We start from the raw sequence: 14344 nt of genomic DNA on the forward strand, positions 1-14344 counted from the left end.
GCCCTCACAAGGACTTCCGCTCTGTGTTGCAGGTGATCACAGAGGCCAGCACCGGTCAGGGTCAGCACCTCATCCGCACGCCCTTTGCAGGAGTGGACGATTTCTTCATTCCTCCAACAAACCTCATCATCAACCACGTCAGGTGAGACCGGCCCGCAATGCCCTAACCTACTCCGTGCCCCAGCTCAGCCCTGCACGGGGCAGCTTCGCCCAGGGTGGCCCTGCTCCTTTCTCTTTCTCCCCCACTCCTCCTGGGCTGGCTTTGGACCCCATCAGGAATGGACAGAGAAATGGCCCCATCCCCAGTCCTCAATTGTTAAAGTTAAGGAAGGCACCCAGCTCCTAATGCCCTCAGGGGCCCAGTAAGGTCAGGAAGTCTCACCCTTGGATGAGGACAGCAGAGGAAAGAGGGAAATAACTGTCGTTAATTGAGTACCCTCTCCTTGCTAGACGCAAGAAACTAGTAGAGGCGGTCTCAAATCTGTTTTATAGATGAGGAAACTTAGGCCCAGAGGAGTTAAGATACTGGCCAAAGTCACACAACCAGGAACTGGCAGAGCCAGACTAAATGCAAAGCTGAGTCTCCTTTCAGTGCCCCATTTGGCCTCATTCTCTGCTAACCACAACCTGTGGTTCCTCTAGGAGTCCCCAGAGCAGCCATGCAGGGGCCTGCAAGGAAACAAGGCCTCCTCATTGTCTGGTTTGCCACCATCCAAAAGAACAGCTTAATAATACCAGCCATGGCCTCGACTGCAAGCCTCATCCCAGCCTGGCCACTCCCCTTCCCTATTCATTTCAGAGAACCCCTGACATTTTCTGTCAAGGCACCACTGCCAGAAGACGGAGCATGATGCCCTTTTATAAAGTCATCAAGACCCAAATGTCTTGTGGCAGTGTTTATGCCTTCCTTTACTCTGACATCGAGCACCTTTTTCCAGGGAGAAATGACTCATTTTTGCAAGCTGAAGCTGGACTTGTAAAAATAGGGCTCTCCCGTTCATCTTTGGCCAAGGGAGAAAGTAACCACTTTATGACCTCCCTACCTCACTGCAGAGAATACCTGGGACAGAGCCTCTAAAATGGTTGTAAATGGTAAAACCCCTCAAAGAAGCTGAATTCAGCCAGGAGTCATGCAAACTCAGGCTCTGCAGCGCCTGTGTGTGACTTTTACATTACAGTTTCTTATAAGCATGGGGTTTTCTTTCCTGCTCTTTCCATGCTCTAGCTCTTTAAGGATGCTAATTTAAAGATGCTGTAAAGTGGGCATTTCCCCTACTCTGAGGCACAGCTTGTTATTCAAGAAAAAACTGTGGAAGAGATTTTTCTCTGCTCCTGTAGGTGTACACAGCACCCAAAGGCCTCTGCAAGTGAGGGGTTTAGGCAGAGGCTCTCACAATCAGAGGGAAGTCCTGCCTGGAATCAGGCCCTTCTGCAGCTCACAACCAGCCTCCAAAGAGGAATTTCACGAAGTCCAGATATGGCAGCTTCCACCTACTGACCTCTTCCACTAAAGCTCCCTCTTAGATTTAATCCTCCCAACAGCCCTTGGAAGGAACTACCCTCTTTATATTAGCAGGGGCTCGAAGAGGCAAGCAACTTGCCCCAGGCTCTGCAGCTAGCAGGGCACCGCAGCAGTGCCAGGCCATCTGGCTGTAAAGGTAAAAGCTGTCCTTAGCCCCAGCCCAAAGGGGCTTCCTGTGACCAGCATCATCAACGTGGCCAGGGAAGAGGCTGCCCTCAACCCTTACCCACGTTCGTCTCCAAGGGTAAGGGAGCATGGATAGGATGTCTGTCCTTGTTCTCTTGCATCTGCATCCCCAAGTTCTGACCCAGCCGGTAGTCCAAAAACCACCTCAGATATAGACTCACCTCTCCTGTCCTCCTAGCAGGCAGAGTCAGGGCAGACACCTGTTGTCCTCTCCCTCCAGCCACAGGCCCGCCACTTCCCAGCTGCCACGAGGCCTCTGGGGAGCTGAATCAAAGGCATTCCCGAGGCAGAAGCTGCTGAGGCACAATTATGCTCTTCCTTTACCCTTTCTAAAGATGCGTGCATATTACAACAGCATAAATCCAGGAACATTTTGTAACTCAACTGCATTTGGTTTGAGATCATAGATGAATCGCTTATGACATAGCCATCTCTTGCAGAATGGTAGATCTTATTAATAGGCTGTTAGTCACCAAAGGGTTATGGTAAAGGAAAAGAGAAAGGATGCCATCGTTTGAGACAAATGACCTATCCCCTACCCAAAAAGTCCTCCTGACCTCTGACCTCAGTTTGCGTCTCCTCCCAGGTTCGGCTTCATCTTCAACAGCTCTGACCCTGCAGTCCACAAAGTCGACCTGGAAACACTGATGCTCCTCAAGACCATCAGGCTGCAGAGCCACGGCTGCCTGCCTCAGGCCATGGCCCACACCCACCTGGGCGGCTACTTCTTCATCCAGTGCCGACAGCACAGCTCCTCTCCAGCCGCCCCGCAGCTGCTGCTCGACAGTGTCACAGACGCTGTGGTCGGCCCCAATGGCCACGTTACCGGCACCCCACACACTTCCCCCGATGGGCGCTTCCTAGTCAGCGCCGCCTCCAGCAGCCCCCAGCTTCACGTGCAGGAGATCACACTGCGGGGGGAGATCCAGACCCTCTATGACCTGAAAGTGAGCCAGGGCGTCTCAGACGTGGCCTTCCAGCCCTCCTTCACCCAGGGCGACCAGTACTACGTCTATGCCACGCTAGAGACAGAGCCGGACCTGCTCTTCCTGGAGCTGTCCACGGGGAAGACGGGCATGCTGAAGGGCTTGAAGGAGCCGCCCGCGCCCGCGGGGCCAGCCCGAGCCTGGGCCGGGCCCCGCAGGATTGTGAGGGACAGCGGGCTGTTTGGGCAGTACCTCCTCACGCCGGCCCGAGAGTCACTGTTTCTCATCAACGCGAGACAAAACGCGCCGCGGTGTGAGGTGGCGGGAGTAAAGGGAGGGACCACAGTGGTGTGGGTGGGCGAGGTATGAAGCAGCCACGAGCGCCGCCTGGTACTGACACCGCAGCCCCAAGCAGGCACCCTGTACATTTTTACAGACAAAAGCAAAAACCTGTATTCGCTTTGTGGTTCAACACTGGTCTCCTTGCAAGTTTCCTAGTATAAGGTATGCGCTGCTAACAAGATGGGGGTTTTTCGTTAGGACGTATGATTTCTGCCTTGAGCTACGATGAGAATATGCTGCCGTGTAAAGGAATCATTTCTGCGCCCAGCTACGCGCCACGTTACCTGGGCCGCCATGGAACCAGGAGCTCCTGCTTTCCAGGCGGATGCTTCTGTCGGTTGCCTTCGCCTAGTCATTCTCCAGGGTCCGGCCAGACTTCACCCTGATGTGGCCTGAAGACACAGGCTCCCCGGAGCAGGGCTCTCCCTCCTGGCATGAGAGCCACATCGCCCTCGCTCTGGACCTCATTTTCTCCTTCGCAGTTGCTTCTTGCTTTTCTTTCCATTTGACTTCTTGTAAGCCTGAGGGAGAGCCAACAAGACTTATTGCATCTTGGGGGATGGGGAAATCGCTCACTTTATTTTGGAATTTTTGATTAAAAAATAATTTTTTATAATCTCAAATGCTAGTAAGCAGAAAGATGCTCTCCGAGGTCCAGCTGTAATTCCTCCCTGCCTTAGGCCATGGCTCTGAGAGTCACCACCCCACATCCAGAAAGAAGACAATGGCCACCAAGCGATCGTGCTCCTTTGCACCAGGGACACCCCCAAGTGCAGATCAGGCCACCACACTGGTAAAGGCTCCGTTCTGGGTTGGGACCCCAAGAGACCAAGACAAACCCTGCGTGCCTGCTTTTCACTACTGAAGGGGGAAATTTATTAGCCAGCCCAGTACCTCAGATTCAGGGCAGACCAGGCTTGCCTGGAAAGGTGTGTGCGGCCTGCAGAACAGTGGCCTCCAGGCTCAATGCAGAAACCCGAAGGATACCAGTGGGGTTCGGGCGGGTTCCTTAGGCTATCCCTTTTAAAACCCCATTTATCTTCTCCCTGTGGCCCTCGCACTCAGCTCTGGCCACCCCAGTCCCTGCATCATCATAGCACAGATAGCACATTTCAGTAAGTGTTTCTTACACTTAGGTCCCTCTCTCCCCAGTAATACACAAGGATACGGGCTGGCACTGCGCATTATTCCCAAATGTCTCAGGCTGTGGTAGGCTCTCCACTGGGCATCAAAGAAGTACAACCCAACAGCCCCGTGAAGAGAGCCCATATCAGAGAATCTCAGCAAGGAAGAGGCCCCCTTGGGCTCTCAAAACACCCCTTTCCTTCTCGTGCACATCAGTGGCCAAATCGCACTTGTATGCCTTCTGGCTTGAAGGGTCATTTTTCAAGCCACCTGAAGTTGGAAGAGGTGGTCCCATCACAGACACATTGGGTTAGATGTCTTCACCTGCCAACATGGCCATGAGTTTCTTGGGCTGCTGAGGAATGGCCCCTTTCAGAGAAAGGAAGACACAGACTTTGCCTCACTGGAAACAGAGCTTCTCACTCCCACCTAACTGCCCAACCCACCTGCCTGCCACAGAGTTCCCGACATTGGCCAATCCTCTAGCGTGTTTCATGCATCTAAGTCCACCAAACTCTTGTCCCCAACAACTCCCAGGGTGTGCCTAGACAAATACATTCATAGATTTTTTTTTAAGATACAATATGTAGATACAGGTTGAAGAAACTGACCTCAAAAGCCTAATATTTAGTTTCATAATAACTGGGATGGATGGAAAACACATCTCACCTTTTTTTTTTATTCCTGCCTCAATGTCTTAACACATTTTCTTCCAAAGTCCCACTTCTACCCCTGAAATTCTCCAACTTTCGTGAGCTTCTTCCTTTGGAAAACATCTTCTGAACTGTGGCAGCCCCTGGAAGAAAAAGAAAGTCTCTGAGCCTACATGAAGAAGAGCCCACCAACTACCAGGCCAGAACACTGGCCCCTCTGGACTGCAGGACTGCTGAGTAAAAGACCAATCCAGTCCCAACTGGCCTTTTCAACTGGGAGTGACTTCAGCGGCACCTGTCCCTTTTCCACAATTCCTTCCACTTCTAAGTGTGTCTGGAAAGCTTCTCTGCCTCTCGTCGTACCTGTGAAGTTGCAAAGCTGGAGATGGCCAGTTTAGGTCTTGCTGCCAGCATTTCAGACACAATTAAATAGGAGAGGGGAATCACAGCCCTGAAAACTGTGAAATTTGCAAATTCACAAAGGAAAGTCAATGTTTTTTCAGCAGTGCAACCGACTGAAGGGCTGGCTAGGACTCCACCTGCCCCTCTCTCCCACACATTAGCCCCAGCAGAGGCTCGTGGAACACAGTTTGAAAGCTACTGGGGTACGAAGTCATCACAACAGCCAGCAACCCTTCTGATGAACACAAATTATCGGCGATCTACTAATATTTCACATTAAAGGAGTATTCGTTTTACCAAAAGAATCACCCCCAAAGCCACTTACGTGATGAGCTATTTCAAAATTACTGGATTTTGAAATAAAATTCATTTCACAAAAATTCAATGTAGATTTTTTTCCAGAGTAACAAACAGAAGTAATCGACACCTACGGTGACATTAAAGATTTGAAATGGAAGCCCTCACTCTCCTTCTGCCCAAGTGAGCAAGACCCCACATGGAGGTTCGCGGTCCAAACGCCCACGCAGCCACCCACGGATTGATGGTGGGAAGAGAGATTTGTCTGCTTCTAGACGCCTGCATGGACTTTCTGTGCAAGTAAGCTTGGTTGTGAACCACACACAGAGTGAGGCAGATGCCATCATTGCAGCCCCAGTAACACTGAGCCTGCGAGCCCTGCCTGGGGCTGGCCCAGGCCCCTTTTTTAAGGCTCCAAGTCATTTGAGGGTCCTGCTACTTTCCCCAAGCCCCCAGAAGTAGCTGGAAGAGCCCTGTAAAGTCTAGGCTGGGGCCACACTCATATCAAGCTTCATATTCTGTGACCTAGAGATAGCATCACGGGAGACAGAAGCTCAGTCCCTGCAATCCCGCCCCCGCCCCCATCTCAGCCTCCCAGATCCAGGTAAGTGCCCTGGAGGACAGCACTCCAGCCCGAATAAAGCCAAGAACCGCCTGCTGCCCCAGGGAATTGTAACTGCTGAGTCGTCACTGAGGAAAGCAGCCTGGAGTTGGCTTTGTGTGGCCCCCTCTTCTTTTCTGCTGACCAAATAACCTGTGAACTAAAGGAGATTTCAGAACTGAGATGTGAAACAGCTTCATGATGGATATATTTTTCTACAAGGGGCTTAAATAGTAATCCATTCATTTTTCACAATGTGTTTCATTCAGGTACCACGGACACTGTACCGTTTCATTACCAAATCCCACAGCTCACTCTCCCATCCTCCTCTTCAGAAGCCAGCCTCCAGGAGCAATGATACTGCTCCCAACGGCCTCCTATACATCCACCAATCTACCTCACATCCTCCTTCTTCCACCCGGCACCTCCAACTTGCACCTGGCACCTCTGAGCCAGGAGGCCAGACAGGTGATGTAGGATGACAACGATGCCGACATCAATGGCAAAGTTCTTGGCCATCCTCCCCAACCCAGGACCCCAGATCCCACTCCAAGTGCAATCAGAACCCACTGGGACATAGCCGCTTGCTACCCAAAATCACACCCCCCAAACCCTAGCTCACAGCCCTTTGGAGTTAGGTGACCAAGACAAGCGAGAACTCAGAATTGTCAGGGAAGTTGGCTATTATCAGACAGAAACTGTCAGACGGGAATAGACGGGGATAGAGACCATAACATCTCAGCCAAGCCCTTAGAGGGCTGAGCTACACCTCCCTCCATCCTCACTTTGCTCTCTGCCTTTCTCGCTCCCTTCCTACGCCTGGGGCCTCCTGCTCATGAGCCACTCCTACAACTCAAGGGGCAAGTCACCTGACCACCACACCAGCCCCCAATGGCCTTTGCATGCTGCTTCCTTGCTTTGGGTACAAGTGAAAAGTCACTCATAGGGCCAGATGTTACTATTTGCTCCCAGATTGGCACATAGGGAAAGCAGTTTTGTTCAAGAAAGTCACTAACTGCCTTGATTTCTCTCCAAAATCAAGAGATCATAGAACAGAGGGGCTTAAAACAGTTCAAGGGGGAAATATACAGTGCCTATACTCAAGGTGTGACCGCAAGACCCCAAATACCTGGTGGACTACAGCCCACTTCCTGCTTTTGTCTACACCAGGTTACCTGCCAAGCCACTTGAGGATTTGAGCATCTTATCTGGGCCTTCAGGGTTTAGGCACCAGCCACGCAGCCGACACCTGGAGCCCAGCAAGCATGGTTTCACCCATCCTTTGGACCTGTGAGCAGCATTGGGAATTTAACCAAACGCAATGTGTGAAATTATGGAAGATAGGGGGAGAGCAGGAATTGACCTCCAAAATTCACAGCAAGGCTTCTTTAGCCAGCACAAGGGTGTTGAGCATGTGCGTGGTTTTTGGACAAACCGCAATTCACATACCCCTCTTTCCAAGCTCACCTTGACTAACATGGGACCATCCCTTTCTGCTGTGGCCCCAGGGAGCAGGCCATGCCCTGGAGGGCTGTAGAGGGCTCAGTCTGCATGCCACAAAGCAATAACTGTCGACTCGACCCTACCCCCAGCCCAGTGACACACAGCTCTCCACATGTCACCAAGGCGGGATCAGACAAGGCTGCCCAGTGGGGGCACTGTCTTCAAGATCATTTCTGAGGAATGGCAACCATCATTGGCTGGATATGGGGCCCAAGAGCTCTCAAATGAGAAAATTTCCTAAATCTAAACCTTCATGCACTGCCCAGCGTGACATCGGCCATAGCTTTAAGAGTTGTTTGTCCCTTGCTACTTCAGCTGCTTCAGAGAGGTGAGGGACAGTGGTCTGCAAGTCCCTCATCCCAGACCCACAGCACAGCTTTCTGTGGTGCCCCCGACCCACACCCTGACTGCCTGACTCCGGCGGCTGGCCAGCCTCCTCTCCGTTCCTGGTCCTGCCCCTTCGCAACCCATCTCCCCCTCCCCCGCTGCTCATGCTTCCTGAAGGCCGTGTGAGATGATCTAAAAGCAGACTAGGCATGGAGTTTTGCTGCTGTAGTCACACACGCTGTGCTCCTGCTATAGTGTAGTGAACGACCCTCGAGATATGCCGTCACACACACACAATTTGTCCCATTAGGATTCTCATCCTCCCCCACCTCAGAAAACTTCCAGATCTCTTATGTCGAGGCAGATTACATTATTTTGAGCAGTTGTGTAGACTCCAAAATATATTTTCTGTAATCACTGGTACTTCTCAAAAGGCCTGCTGTAATTACTATACATGTGAATTTTTTCCTTATTTATAAAATATATATAAATTATTTTTAATACATCAACTTTAGTAGAAATTTGTACCAACACAGCAACTGTATGTGGCATTGGAGGTAAGTTTGTGTTTACTTTGATGTATTTCACAGTATTGGACACACCATGTGTTTGCAGTACCACTTGATATAAAGACGATTCACAGATTATCATAAAGTATTGTCATTGTAAATGCTCTTTTTCTGAGGACTTTACAATAAAACGTGAAAAAAGTTACCTTTTTTGGTGCCAGTCTGTATGCACTTGTTAAAGTGAGAACTGATTAAGGCAGGACTACTCAGGGGCCTTCTCCTCCTTCTCCATCGCCATTATAGCGTCCATGATGGTCAAAGCAAAATGGACCCTGCTCTGGCCCAGTCCAAAGAGAGCCTGGACAAAGGCAGGCATCTGACCCCAGAAGTCTCTCTTCCCCATGTTGAAATTTCAGGTCCCAAAATGCACAACTAACATCTGGCTCAAAACTTCTCGTCATCTGCCCTGCAGGCCCTTAAAATCCACCCCAGCCAGCCCCCAGACTCTTATCTATTTCTTGACTCCAGTCACTCTTGATTCTTACTGGGGCAGACTTTCCAGCTAGGATGCAGAATGTATAAAGTGCTTGGTAATCACCAAGCTACCATGTGGATGGAGCACCTGCTATGTGCCAGCATGGCGCTAGGGAGGGGGACCCAGGGCCGCACAGAGACACAGTCCCTGCCCTTGGTGAGTTTCAAGTCCACTGTGCCATGACCAGTAGTGCAGGTTCTACAAAGAAACACACACACTGTGTGTGTGTGTGTGTGTGTGTGTGTGTATGTGTGTGTAGGGAAAGGGAGATATAGTTTAAGGAATTGGCTCATGCAGTTGTGGAGGCTGGAAAGTCCAAATCTGTAGGGCAGGTGGGCAGCTGGAGACCCAGAGAAGAGTTGCAGTTCAACTCCTAAGGCAGTTTGTTGGCTGAATTCCTTCTTCTTCAGGGGAGCTCAGTATTTTGATTTTAAGGCCTTCAACTGATTGGATGAGGCCCACCCACACTATGGCAGGTAATCTGCTTTACTCAAAGTCTACTGATTTGTTAGAGACGAGTCAAGATGGTGGAGGAGTAGGAGAACGTGGAGTTCATGTCTCCCCACAAATGCATCAAGAATACATCTATAAATGGAAAAATTCTCACAGAGCACCTGCTGAACACTAGCAGAGGACCTCGGACACCTGAAAGCACAAGAAAGATTCTCACATAACTGGGTAGGATGAAAGAAAGAAGGAAGAAGGAAGAGGAGAGGCAGCAGGATGGGACCTACACCCCTGGGGGGAGCTGAAGGTGAGGACAGGTTCCCACGTCCGGGGAAGGCCCCCCACTGACAGGAGATCATGTGGGACAGAAGGGGAGCCTTGGGGCTCAGAGGAGAATGCAGCAACTGGTCTGTGGCAGGCAGGACAGAGTGAGACCTACACAGAGGGTCCAAGCCACAGCCCTGCATATCCCAGACTGAGACATGTGCCCAGGGGCTGGGGGCTGGAATGTGGGGTTTAGAGAGCAGATCCAGGGAGAGAACTGCTGTTCTCTGCAAGGCGACAGCCTGAGGGGACAGGAGAAAGGAGCTCCTCAACCATGAATCCTCCTGGAAGAAGCCCGGATGGCCATAGAAGCAAAGTGCCGTTGTTGAGGGACACACAAAGGGCGGGGTCACCATTGAAGCCTCTCTGCCCATGCACCAGCCCCTGCCTCCATGAGCATTAGGAAGGGATCCCACCAGGGCTGGCTCTCTCACACCTATGGCCACTGGCTCGCTCCCCCACACACCCCGTCCCCTCCAGAGACAGCTCTCTTGCACCCATGGCCTCTGGCTCTGCCATGTGACCCATCCCCACAGGGCTGGGCTCTTGTGCTCCAGGGCAGCCTTGGGAGCAGATGCCTGTGGGTGGCCCACACACAGAGGTGGACCTGAAACCACAGCTGAGCCCCAGGGACTCTGCAACTATGAAAGAAGAGCTGAAATCTCTCCTCACAGCTGCACAAATGGCAGAATTACACTCCCACAACTGGCTTTGTAAACTCAGCACCTGAAGAAATCTAAACAGTCAACAAATGCTCCTGCAGCTGAGACGGGTCTAGCTTTAGCAGCTGTGGACTTTGTGAGCACATACATGTGGAGGATGGGCCAGGCCAGAGTCTGAGCCACCCCCATAGTACCTACAGCAGGTCCAGATCTATGATTACTGCAGTCTCCTGGGGCCTGACATCAGTGGATCTATGCTAGTGGCCTGGTGAAAACAACTCCTGAGAGACACCAAGGCCAATTGCCGGCCTACCAGTGGTTAAGGTGGGGCTGAGAGCAGTGCCGACAACAGAGTAACTTGTGAGTTCAAACAATGGGTAAAAGGTGACACAACAGAGCATGTTCATAGGTGAATAGCGCCAAAGGAGGAATACTCAGTGGCTTCTCTCTTATTGGGACTGCTCCAATACCACCTCCCTCACACTGCAGATCAGAAACACAGCTAAGAAACAGATCTGGGGGCCTCTACTCCAATACCTAGGGAGCAGACCCCACCCCTGACAGGGCAGTGACAACCACAGAGCAAAGGGGAGGCTCCACTCAATGCCCAGGGCAGGCTTTGGTCACCAAAACACCAGTCAAATACCCTATCAGGGGGATAACAGCTAGCATACACTAAAGAAAGAGGTGGCAGACAACCATACTGAAAACAAACATTGCACCCCCCCCCAAAAAAATTCAAACCCATGCAGGCTACACAGGGACATTCGCACATAAAAATAACCCTCCAAGACAGTCTGAGGGTCTGGCATCTGGAGCAAGAACCCCCAGAGCATTTGGCCTTGAAGGCCAGTGGGTCTTGAGGGCAGGAGCCCCACAGGGCTGGTGGAAAGAGAGACTCCACCCTTGGAGGGTGCATACAAGTTACCACGAGCACCTGGACCCAGCACAAAGCAGTAACTCCATAGGAACCTGGGCTAGACCTACCTAGGGGTCTTGGAGGGTCTCCTGGGGAAGCAGGGCTTGGCTGTAGTTCACTGTGGGGGCAACAACACTGGTAGCAGAGGCCCCAGGGAATATCCAGCATGAGCTCTACAAGAGGTCCCCATTTCAGCACCAAGACTCAACCCCACCCAACAGCCTGCAGGCTCCAGTGCTGAAATGCCTCAGGCCAAACAACCAGCAAGACAGGAACACAGCTGTACCCATCAGCAGACAGGCTGCCTAAAGTCCTACTAAGCTCACAGACACAACAAAACACACCAATTGACACAGCCCTGCCCACCAGAGGGACAAGATCCAAATCCACCCACCAGGGGGCAGGCACCAGTCCGCCCCACGAGGAAGCCTGCAAAAGGCCCTGGACCAAGCTCACCCACTATGGGGCACACACCAAAAGCAAGAGGAACTACGATTCTGCAGCATGTGGAAAGGATACCACAAACACAGTAAGTTAGACCAAATGAGATGACAGAGAAATACACTGCAGACAAAGGAGCAAGATAAAAACCTACAAGAACAACTAAATGAATAGGAGACAGAAAATCTACCTGAAAAAAAAATTTAGATTAATGAGAGTAAAGATGATCCAAGATCTTGGAAAAAGGATGGAGGCACAGACCGAGAAAATACAAGAAATGCTTAACAAAGAGAAGATTTAAAGAACAAACAAACACAGATGAACAATACAATAACTGAAATGAAAAATACACTAGAAGGAATTGATACCAGTATAACTGAGGCAAGAAAACAAATAAGTGAGCTGGAAGACAGAGTGGTGGAAATCACTGCCACAGAACAGAATAATGGGGAAAAAAGGATAGAAGGAAATGAGGACAGTCTCAGAGGCTACTGGGGCACCATTAAATGCACCAACATTCACATTATAGGGGTCCCAGAAGAAGAAGAGAAAGAGAAAGGGCCTGAAGAAATATTTGAAGAGATTATAGTCAAAAACTTCCCTAACATGGGAAAGAAACAGTCACCCAAGTCCAGGAACTACAGAGAGTCCTACACAGGATAAACCCAGGACGAACACGTCGAGAAACATATTAATCAAACAAAAATTAAAGAAAAAATATTAAAACAATGAGGGAAAAGCAACAAATAATATACAAGGGAATCCCCATAAGGTTATCAGCTGATTTTTCAGCAGAAACTCTGCAGGCCAGAAGGGAGTGGCATGATATATTTTAAAGTGATGAAAGGGAAAAACCTACAGCCAAGAATAATCTAACCAACAAAGCTCTCATTCAGATTCAACAGAGAAATTAAAAATTCACAGACAAGGAAAAGCTAAAAGAATTCAGCACCACCAAACCAGCTTTACAACAAATCCTAAAGGAACTTCTCTAGGCAGGGGAAAAAAAAAAGACGCCACAACTAGAAACAAGAAAATCACAAATGGGAAAGCTCACCGGTAAAGGCAAAAATACAGTAAATGTAGTAAATCACCCACACACAAATATGAATCAAAACCAGTAGCCGTGAGGAGAGTACAAATGCAGAATATGGGAACTGCATTTGAAATTAAGAGACTGGTGACTTAAAACAATCTTGTACATATACAGACTGTTACAAAAAAACCTTATGGGAACTACAGACCAAAAATCTATAATACACACATACATACAAAAAATAAAAAGCAGTTCAAACACAACACTAGTCATCAAATCAAAACAGAAGAGAACAAAAGAGGAAGGGAATAAAAAGTCCTTCAAAAAGAAATCCAGGGGACTTCCCTGGTGGCACAGTGGTTAAGAATCTGCATGCAAATGCAAGAGACATGGGTTCAAGCCCTGGTCCGGGAAGATCCCACATGCCACAGAGCAACTAAGCCTGGGTGCCACAATTACTGAGCCTGTTCTCTAGAGCCTGCATGCCACAACTACTAAAGACCACATGCCTAGAGCCTGTGTTCCTCAACAACAGAAGCCACTGCAATGAGAAGCCCATGCACCACAACAAAAAGTAGCTCCCGCTTGCCGCAACTAGAGAGAGCCCGCACACAGCAACAAAGACCCAACAGAGCCAAAAATAAAAATAATTAATTTTTTAAACTTAAAAAAAAAAGAAATCCAAAAACAATTATTAAAATGGCTCTAAGAGCATATATATCAATAATTTCCTTAAATGTAAATGGGTTAAATGCTCCAACCAAAAGACAAAGGCAGGTTAAATAGATACAACAAAAAGGCCCGTATATATTACTATCTACAAGAGACCCACTTCAGATCTAGGGACACATACAAACTGAAAGTGAGGGGATGGAAAAATGTATTCCATGCAAATGGAAATCAAAAGAAAGCTGAAGTACCAATACTCATATCAGACAAAATGTATTTTAAAATAAAGACTGTTATAAGAGACAAAGAAGGACACTACATAATGATCAAGAGATCAATTCAAGAAGGATATATAACAATCGTAAATATGTATGTACCCAACAAGCAGCACCCCAATATATAAGGCAAATACTAACAGCCATAAAAGGAGAAACTGACAGTAACACAATAGAAGTGGGGGACTTTAACACCCCACTTTCATCAATGGACAGATCATCCAGACAGAAGATCAATGAGGAAACACAGGCCTTAAATGACGCATTAGAACAGATGGACTTAATTGATTTTTACAGAGCATTCCATCCAAAAGCAACAGAATACACATTCTTCTGAAGAGCACATGAAACATTCTCCAGGACTGATCACATGCTGGGCCACAAAACAAGTATCAGTAAATTTAAGAAAACTGAAATTATATCAAGCATCTATTCCGACCACAGTGTATGAAATTAGATACAACTATAAGAAAAAAATATTAAGAGACACAAACACGTGGAAGCTAAACAATGTTACTAAACAACCAATGGATCACAGAAGAAATCAAAGAGGAAATTAAAAAATACCTAGAGACAAATGAAAATGAAAGTACGATGATCCAAAACCTATGAGATGCAGCAAAAGCAGTTCTAAGACTGAAGT

General features: G+C 48.9%; 1 protein-coding gene across 2 annotated transcripts in view; it reads left to right on the forward strand.

The window, feature by feature from the left end:
• FSTL4 (follistatin like 4) overlaps nucleotides 1-8521 on the forward strand; it is a 456287-nt gene extending 447766 nt beyond the window's left edge. For both annotated transcript variants that reach the window (XM_032628573.1, XM_032628572.1), the window contains exons 15-16: nucleotides 33-142; nucleotides 2295-8521. In XM_032628573.1, coding sequence (XP_032484464.1) covers nucleotides 33-142; nucleotides 2295-3003 — 819 coding nt within the window. In that variant the 3' untranslated portion in view covers nucleotides 3004-8521. The remainder of the gene's footprint in view (nucleotides 1-32; nucleotides 143-2294) is intronic.
• The last annotated feature ends 5823 nt before the right edge of the window (nucleotides 8522-14344 follow it).

The sequence above is a fragment of the Phocoena sinus genome, chromosome 3 (genome assembly GCF_008692025.1).
Source record: "Phocoena sinus isolate mPhoSin1 chromosome 3, mPhoSin1.pri, whole genome shotgun sequence".
Classification (NCBI taxonomy): Eukaryota; Metazoa; Chordata; class Mammalia; order Artiodactyla; family Phocoenidae; genus Phocoena; species Phocoena sinus.